General features: G+C 47.3%; 1 protein-coding gene across 1 annotated transcript in view; it reads left to right on the plus strand.

Moving 5' to 3' along the window:
* Positions 1-6,943, plus strand: part of ARHGAP33 (Rho GTPase activating protein 33) — a 31,410-nt gene extending 24,467 nt beyond the window's left edge. Inside the window, 3 exon segments of the mRNA XM_075328555.1 lie at positions 122-679; positions 848-1,215; positions 4,462-6,943. Coding sequence (XP_075184670.1) covers positions 122-679; positions 848-1,215; positions 4,462-5,469 — 1,934 coding nt within the window. The 3' untranslated portion in view covers positions 5,470-6,943.
* The last annotated feature ends 3,233 nt before the right edge of the window (positions 6,944-10,176 follow it).

Below are 10,176 nucleotides of genomic sequence, written 5' to 3' on the forward strand. Positions count from 1 at the left end.
GTCTAATTTACATGTGTGATGATTGGCGGTAAATTCGAGGGGTTGCGGGATGTTGATGGCGTCTTAGGATCCTCGAATTTATAAATTAGTGAATGTGACAACGACTCTCGTTCCATTCCAGGATTTCACCGGACCTCGCGCCTCCGTCGCCCGCGGTCAACAAGTGACGGCCTCACCACGCGGCTGCCTCATTGCCGCTCAGCAGAAAGCCTGGCCCAGTCGTCCCCTTCGCCCCCCGGGGTGCCGTCCCCTCCTCCTCCTCCGGCAGCGGGGGGGCGTCCGCAGTCGGCGTGGATCGAGGAGGACCTGGACCTGTCGCCCCCGCTCCCGGAGATGGACGGTCTTGGCTTTGACCCTCTATCTTTCCGTCTGTCCTTTTCTGACCATGAAGAAGTGAAGTCTCCTATGATAATCCGAGCAGAAGTGACCAGCCAAGGCCATTCCCTACCGCGCCGCCTGAGCCTGTCGCCCACCGGGGGCTGCTCCCCGTCCCCGTCACACAGCCCCCCGGAGCGCCTGGTCACGGACAAGGGGATCCAGGGCCCCCGGAGCTTGTCTCCTCCACCTCAGATGCTGAACCTTCTCCTCCAATCATGTCAGCTGCGTCTTGGCGAGTCCTGTCTGAAGGAGGTGAAGGCAATAGTAACGGGGGCTTCCAGCCAGGAAGACCCCCCAAAAGGTTAGTAGCCATGTCTGCCTGCTCATGCTGACAACCACCTTCAATCATACGGTGGTTGTCAGCATTGATTCTACCGGTGGTCCCCCATCATCCCCACATCACTTTTACCATCCGTGAGACCGCTGCAGCCAATCACTGAACACGTATGTTTTAACCCCTTTCTCACAGGAGTGACGCTCTCTCCACAGCAATCCGCTCCCCCTCCACCCATGTCTGTGATGAGGCAGCTCCCCCCTCCGCCGCCGCCCAAAGATCCTGCTCGGGTTATGGCTTTGAAGTTGGCGGAGAGCGCCCAGCGAGCCCTCCAGTCTTCAATCTCCACCGGGACGGTCCCTGCAAAGGCATCTCAGAGACCGGCGGCGCCCCCGCACCCCGCCACCTCCGTGTTCAGACGGTCCCTGTCCATGGAGTGCAGTGAGAGCTCGGCGCCGAAGGAGGGTCCCCTGTACTCGGAGCTGCGGCCCTCCATTATCTGTCCAAATGAGAAGATTGTCACCCAGCATCGGCCACCGAGACCCCAGATGCACAGTACAATGGTGAGGGGCACAATGGGCATCCAAAATATCACTAACTGCTATATTGGTGCATACATTCACAGAAAAGTAGTGCAGGTCATCGTAGACCAGTATAGGGTGGCACTGGCCATCACAGACCAGTACAGGGTGGCACAGGCCATCACAGACCAGTGTAGGGGGGCACAGGTCATCATAGACCAGTACAGGGTGGCACAGACCATCACAGACCAGTACAGGGTGGCACAGGTCATCATAGACCAGTACAGGGTGGCACAGACCATCACAGACCAGTACAGGGTGGCACAGGCCATCACAGACCAGTGTAGGGTGGCACAGGCCATCACAGACCAGTGTAGGGTGGCACTGGCCAATACAGACCAGTATAGGGTGGCACAGGCCATCACAGACCAGTATAGGGTGGCACAGGCCATCACAGACCAGTATAGGGTGGCACAGGCAATCACAGACCAGTATAGGGTGGCACTGGCAAACACAGACCAGTATAGGGTGGCACTGGCCATCACAGACCAGTGTAGGGTGGCACTGGCCATCACAGACCAGTGTAGGGAGGCACAGGCCATCGCAGACCAGTGTAGGGTGGCACAGGCCATCGCAGACCAGTGTAGGGTGGCACTGGCCATCGCAGACCAGTGTAGGGGGGTACCGGCCATCATAGACCAGTACAGGGTGGCACAGGCCATCACAGACCAGTGTAGGGTGGCACTGGCCATCACAGACCAGTGTAGGGTGGCACTGGCCATCACAGACCAGTGTAGTGGGGTACCGGCCATCGCAGACCAGTGTAGGGTGGCACTGGCCATCACAGACCAGTGTAGGGTGGCACTGGCCATCACAGACCAGTGTAGGGGGGCACCGGCCATCACAGACCAGTGTAGGGTGGCACTGGCCATCGCAGACCAGTGTAGGGGGGTACCGGCCATCGCAGACCAGTGTAGGGTGGCACTGGCCATCACAGACCAGTGTAGGGTGGCACTGGCCAATACAGACCAGTGTAGGGTGGCACTGGCCATCACAGACCAGTGTAGGGGGGCACCGGCCATCACAGACCAGTGTAGGGTGGCACTGGCCATCGCAGACCAGTGTAGGGGGGTACCGGCCATCGCAGACCAGTGTAGGGTGGCACTGGCCATCACAGACCAGTGTAGGGGGGCACCGGCCATCACAGACCAGTGTAGGGTGGCACTGGCCATCGCAGACCAGTGTAGGGGGGTACCGGCCATCGCAGACCAGTGTAGGGTGGCACTGGCCATCACAGACCAGTGTAGGGTGGCACAGGTCATCCAGTATAGGGTGGCACAGGCCATCGCAGACCAGTGTAGGGGGGCACCGGCCATCATAGACCAGTATAGGGGGGCACTGGCCATCACAGACCAGTGTAGGGTGGCACTGGCCATCACAGACCAGTGTAGGGTGGCACCGGCCATCACAGACCAGTGTAGGGAGGCACCGGCCATCACAGACCAGTGTAGGGGGGCACCGGCCATCATAGACCAGTATAGGGGGGCACCGGCCATCACAGACCAGTGTAGGGTGGCACGGGTCATCATAGACCAGTGTAGGGAGGCACAGGCCATCATAGACCAGTATAGGGGGGTACAGGCCATCGCAGACCAGTAAATGGTGGCCAAAGACACTGCAGACCAGTATAGGGGGGCATCGGCCATGACAAACCAGTGTAGGGTGGCACAGGCCATCACAAACCAGTGTAGGGTGGCACAGGCCATCACAGACCAGTGTAGGGTGGCGCAGGCCATCATAAACCAGTGTAGGGTGGCACAGGCCATCACAGACCAGTGTAGGGTGGCGTAGGCCATCGCAGACCAGTGTAGAGTGGCGCAGGTCATCGTAGACCAGTGTAGGGTGGCGCAGGCCATCACAGACCAGTGTAGGGTGGCGTAGGCCATCGCAGACCAGTGTAGAGTGGCGCAGGTCATCGTAGACCAGTGTAGGGTGGCGCAGGCCATCGCAGACCAGTGTAGGGTGGTGTAGGCCATCGCAGACCAGTGTAGGGTGGTGTAGGCCATCGCAGACCAGTGTAGGGTGGTGTAGGCCATCGCAGACCAGTGTAGGGTGGCGCAGGTCATCGTAGACCAGTGTAGGGTGGTGCAGGCCATCGCAGACCAGTATAGGGTGACAGAGGTCATCCAGTATAGGGTGGCGTAGGCCATCGCAGACCAGTGTAGGGTGGTGTAGGCCATCGCAGACCATTGTAGGGTGGTGTAGGCCATCACAGACCAGTGTAGGGTGGCACTGGCCATCACAGTCCTGTGTAAGGTGACATAGGTCATTACAGACCAGTGTAGGGTGGCGTAGGCCATCGCAGACCAGTGTAGGGTGGCGTAGGCCATCGCAGACCAGTGTAGGGTGGCGTGGGCCATCGCAGACCAGTGTAAGGTGGTGTAGGCCATCGCAGACCAGTGTAGGGTTGCGCAGGCTATCGTAGACCAGTGTAGGGTGGCGCAGGCCATCGTAGACCAGTGTAGGGTGGCGCAGGCCATTGCAGACCAGTATAGGGTGACAGAGGTCATCCAGTATACGGTGGCACTGGCCATCACAGACCAGTGTAGGGTGGTGTAGGCCATCACAGACCAGTGTAGGGTGGCACTGGCCATCACAGACCAGTGTAGGGTGGCACAGGTCATTCAGTATAGGATGGCACAGGCCATCACAGACCAGTATAGGGTGGCACTGGCCATCACAGACCAGTGTAGGGTGGTGTAGGCCATCGCAGACCAGTGTAGGGTGGTGTAGGAAATCGCAGACCAGTGTAGGGTGGTGTAGGCCATCACAGACCAGTGTAGGGTGGCACAGGTCATTCAGTATAGGATGGCACAGGCCATCACAGACCAGTATAGGGTGGCACTGGCCATCGCAGACCAGTGTAGGGTGGCACTGGCCATCACAGACCAGTATAGGGTGGCACTGGCCATCACAGACCAGTATAGGGTGGCACAGGCCATCACAGACCAGTATAGGGTGGCACAGGCCATTCAGTGTAGGGTGGCACAGGCCAGTATAGGGTGGCACAGGTCATTCAGTATAGGGTGGCACAGGCCATCACACACCAGTATGTGACTGTAAAGCCCACTTGGTGTCAGTATATAAAGGCGTGGACTGTATATAGTCACACAGGTCATTATGGGCAGTACATGGCACTCCTGGTGGGCGCGGTGTACGGTGGTAGAGATCACCATGAGCCGTATTTGGCGGCACTCTCTTACCTTTTGTTCTTTGCGTCTTTCACAGGCACCAAGTTGCACTCCACTAGATCTCCGAAAAATGGCCCCCGCTGCCGGCCCTCCATCCCGCGCTCCTCGCCTGCATACGAGGTCCGGCAGCCTTCCGGCTCCTCCAAGCCTTTTCCCTCTGCGCACACGTCCTCCGCCATACAGATTCCCAGAGGAAGGACCTCGGATGCCTCCACACCGCGCCACTCCTCCTTGGCGAGAACCCGAGGGCCTGTATTATGAGATTTTGGGAGACCCTCCTCATATGGCACCGCTCAATGCTTCGTATGGATTAATCCAGGCACCTTGGCAATATATGGCGTCCCCACCATCGCACCCTCATTCTGGCCCCCCTCCTGGCTGGTTCGGGCGACCTCCCCCTCCATCGGAGCCCGAGCTTCTGAGTTACCAGCGCTGGGATCGGACGCCTCCGGCACACTTGCGCCCGTACGTTGTGGGGGGAAGCGTCCCGTACTCGTATATGGGGACCACAGAAGGCAGAGGTCAATCCATCACTTCACGACTTCCACAAGGGAGAAGGGAGGAACCGATTTATGTGAATCTTCCCCCAAAAGCAGATCCAGGGGGTCATTTTCAGGGTAACAGAGACCCCACAGATTCAAAACCAGACCTGCCACATAAACATCGTCCAGGACAGCCCCCGAATATCGCAAGGCATGAAAGCTTTGGAGACCCTCAACCTGCAAAACAACACAACCCCCAACCGCTAAGAAGGGAGGGGTCACTTAGCTTTTTCCGTCCACCTCCGCTTCCTCACACCGGCATGTGGGGGACACAGCCGAAATACCAAGAGGGTAGAGACCCTCCAGTTATCACCTATGAGAATCCTGGCGGAGGGGGCCAGAGAATGGGCTTTGTGGCTCCACACTGTATGATGCCAGAGGGAGGGACTCTGTATGGAAACCTGGAGCAGAGAGGACCCCCGCACAGGTCGGCCACCCCCACAGGATTCATGGGGTCGCCCTGGACGGTTCACACAGAGGGGCAAACGCGGAGTTACTGCTGAGAGGGGGAACTTAAACCATCATCTCGTAGTTTTGATAGTTGGTCTCTTCCAAGCCCCGCCCACGAGGAGCCAAAAACCAAACAGCAAATCACCTGTGCCGGATCCACGCCCACGAGGAGCCAGGAACCAAACAGCAGATCACCTATGCCGGATCCACGCCCACGAGGAGCCAGGAACCAAACAGCAGATCACCTGTGCCGGATCCACGCCCACGAGGAGCCAGGAACCAAACAGCAGATCACCTGTGCCGGATCCACGCCCACGAGGAGCCAAAAACCAAACAGATCACCTGTGCCGGATCCACGCCCACGAGGAGCCAGGAACCAAACAGCAGATCACCTGTGCCGGATCCACGCCCACGAGGAGCCAGGAACCATACAGCAGATCACCTGTGCCGGATCTCGTAACCTGTTGTGTTTAGTGATCTTGTGTGGGGATGTGGGAACAATTTCACCTCAATTCCCCCCCCCCCTAAAAAAAAGAATATTTATTCCTTCCACCCACAATAACACTTAGTGTACATAGGTCACAAAACAATGTTTTCTGTGGGTTGCACTGCCATGCAGGGGTTAATGATAATTGATGACCGATCCCAGCGGACAGACCCCCTACAATTATTCATGTCAGTGTCCGCTCCGGGATTGGCAGGAAGTCGCTCTAAAAGCAAATTAAAACTTGGATTACGCCCAGTATGAAATCACGGTCACGGCCGCGCTGATGTATCCCATTCTGCGGTAATTTCACTCGCTGTAACCGTCGGCCGTGTTCTCTCCCCTCTGCCGGGCAGGGGGCTGTGCTGACGTCATCGCGCTCCTGTGATGATGTCATCGGATAGACTAAAGTTTAACCCTCACACCTTCTGCCACTTTTTCTTCCCGTCTTCTGTTTATTGGCTCGTGCCTTAAATTCCCACTAGAAATATAGAAATTAAAAAAAAGAAAATCCAGTTAAAATTTTTATTTTTAACAAAGAGAGCAGGATGGCAGAATATTTTTTATTTTTTTTCATTAATATTTTTATTTATTTATTTTTTTTTTTCATTTTCCTAATTTACTGACCATTATTTTTGTTTATTAAAAAAAGAAAAAAAAATAATTTTCAAATGGTTCCGAAATTGGAAAAAAAACCTGTACTCTTACTAGAAAACCCACTCGAGGTGGAAGCTGAGAGCGCTGTTCTCACCGAGTCTTTTCCTTGAGTTTTTAAATGGAAACTGAGTAGAAACTCCCACGTTTTTGCTCTAAAAGCTCCAAATTAAAAAAAACAAACAAACCCTCCGGTACAAATTAATGACTTCGGGCGCATCAGTCTTTTTATATATATATATATATATATATATATATATATATATATATTATAAAAATCCTTATCCATTTGAGGCTAATTTTAATTAATTAATTTTAAAAAATATCAATCATTTTTCCAGCACTAAAAACTTACAATCTATTTTAACAAAAAACATTTTATTAAAAATTTAGACCCCAATTCATCATTTTATTTTTGAGGGGAGGGGATTTTTATTTTGCCTTATCGTTGCCATTAATATTATGTATTTTTTTTTTATTACTTTTTATTTTCCTTTTTTTTAAAAAAAAAAAGGTCCACAAAAGGAAACTTTTTTAAAAATATATATTTATTTTTTTTTAACTTCACCTTCTGGACCTTTTTTAATGCAAAGTAAAAGTAATTTTATATACTGAGATTATATATATATATATATATATATATATATATATATATATATATATATATATATATATATTATATCTCTCTCTATATTATATTATATATATATATATATATAAAATATAATATAGGGAGAGATATAATATATATATATATATATATATATATATATATTTATATATATATATATATATATATATATATATCATCATTTATTATACCTCTCTCTCTAATATATATATATATATATATATATAATACAGTTAGGTCCAGAAATCTTTGGACAGTGGCACAATTTTGGCGAGTTGGGCTCTGCATGCCACCACATTGGATTTGAAATGAAACCTCTACAACAGAATTCAAGTGCAGATTGTAACGTTTAATTTGAAGGTTTGAACAAAAATATCTGATAGAAATTGTAGGAATTGTCACATTTCTTTACAAACACTCCACATTTTAGGAGGTCAAAAGTAATTGGACAAATAAACCAAACCCAAACAAAATGTTTTTATTTTCAATATTTTGTTGCGAATCCTTTGGAGGCAATCACTGCCTTAAGTCTGGAACCCATGGACATCACCAAACGCTGGGTTTCCTCCTTCTTAATGCTTTGCCAGGCCTTTACAGCCGCAGCCTTCAGGTCTTGCTTGTTTGTGGGTCTTTCCGTCTTAAGTCTGGATTTGAGCAAGTGAAATGCATGCTCAATTGGGTTAAGATCTGGTGATTGACTTGGCCATTGCAGAATGTTCCACTTTTTTGCACTCATGAACTCCTGGGTAGCTTTGGCTGTATGCTTGGGGTCATTGTCCATCTGTACTATGAAGCGCCGTCCGATCAACTTTGCGGCATTTGGCTGAATCTGGGCTGAAAGTATATCCAGGTACACTTCAGAATTCATCCGGCTACTCTTGTCTGCTGTTATGTCATCAATAAACACAAGTGACCCAGTGCCATTGAAAGCCATGCATGCCCATGCCATCACGTTGCCTCCACCATGTTTTACAGAGGATGTGGTGTGCCTTGGATCATGTGCCATTCCCTTTCTTCTCCAGTCTTTTTTCTTCCCATCATTCTGGTACAGGTTGATCTTGGTCTCATTTGTCCATAGAATACTTTTCCAGAACTGAGCCGGCTTCATGAGGTGTTTTTCAGCAAATGTAACTCTGGCCTGTCTATTTTTGGAATTGATGAATGGTTTGCATCTAGATGTGAACCCTTTGTATTTACTTTCATGGAGTCTTCTCTTTACTGGTGACTTAGAGACAGATACACCTACTTCACTGAGAGTGTTCTGGACTTCAGTTGATGTTGTGAACGGGTTCTTCTTCACCAAAGAAAGTATGCGGCGATCATCCACCACTGTTGTCATCCGTGGACGCCCAGGCCTTTTTGAGTTCCCAAGCTCACCAGTCAATTCCTTTTTTCTCAGAATGTACCCGACTGTTGATTTTGCTACTCCAAGCATGTCTGCTATCTCTCTGATGGATTTTTTCTTTATTTTCAGCCTCAGGATGTTCTGCTTCACCTCAGTTGAGAGTTCCTTAGACCGCATGTTGTCTGGTCACAGCAACAGCTTCCAAATGCAAAACCACACACCTGTAATCAACCCCAGACCTTTTAACTACTTCATTGATTACAGGTTAACGAGGGAGACGCCTTCAGAGTTAATTGCAGCCCTTAGAGTCCCTTGTCCAATTACTTTTGGTCCCTTGAAAAAGAGGAGGCTATGCATTACAGAGCTATGATTCCTAAACCCTTTCTCCGATTTGGATGTGAAAACTCTCATATTGCAGCTGGGAGTGTGCACTTTCAGCCCATATTATATATAGAATTGTATTTCTGAACATGTTTTTGTAAACATCTAAAATAACAAAACTTGTGTCACTGTCCAAATATTTCTGGACCTAACTGTATATATATATAGAGAGAGAGAGGTATAATAAATATATATATAGATTATATATACATATACATATATATATATATATATATATATATATATATATATATACAATATATATATATATATATATATATATTTTTATATCTCTCTCTCTATCTATCTATATATATATATATATATATACATATAGATATATATATATATATATTTTTATATCTCTCTCTCTATCTATCTATATATATATATATATATATATACATATAGATATATATAAATTTATATATATATATTTATTATATCTCTCTCTTTATATATATATATATATATATATATATATATATATAATCAGTATATAAAATTACTTTTACTTTGCATTAAAAAAGGTCCAGAAGGAGAAATAAAGTGGGAAAAAAATAAAATGAAATTTTCCTGTTCTGGACTTTTTTTTAAAGCAAAGTAAATAATTGAATAAGTAAATTTTATTTTTATAATAAAAAAAGGTCCAGAACAGGAAAATTAAAAAAATCCACTTTATTTCCCCTTCTGAACCTTTTTTAATGCAAAGTTTTAAAAATAAAAAATATAATTATATATTTATTTTTACTTTGCATTAAAAAAGGTCCAGAAGAGGAAAATTAATATTTTTTTATTTTTTACTCTGTCCCCTTCTGAACCTTTTCAAATGCAAAGTAAAAAATTATATTATGTTAAAAAAATATATACATTTTATTTATATAATATATTATATATACATTATATATATATATATATATATATATATATATATAATTATACAGGCACTTTTTAGTTTGCATTAAAAAAGGTCTGGAAGAAGAATTAAATGTTCGCTTTTTTTAAATTTTCATTTTCTGGACCTCTTTTGTAAAGCTATCGTCGACTGGTCCTTTAAAAAGTTGCAAGAGTAAAATTAGGCAGGTTTTGTACTCGTGGTCACATACTGGAGTTCACTTGTGTCGAATTTTACAACTTTTCAAAAATTTGCAGATGATAAATTTGCAGAACTAAAAAATGTTGAGAAAATAAAAAAAAAAATGAACTAATAAGGCGTAGTCTTAATGTTTGCACTACGCGGTGACCTTGCCCATGACGGCCTTCGT

Source organism: Anomaloglossus baeobatrachus, chromosome 11 (genome assembly GCF_048569485.1).
Source record: "Anomaloglossus baeobatrachus isolate aAnoBae1 chromosome 11, aAnoBae1.hap1, whole genome shotgun sequence".
Taxonomy (NCBI): Eukaryota; Metazoa; Chordata; class Amphibia; order Anura; family Aromobatidae; genus Anomaloglossus; species Anomaloglossus baeobatrachus.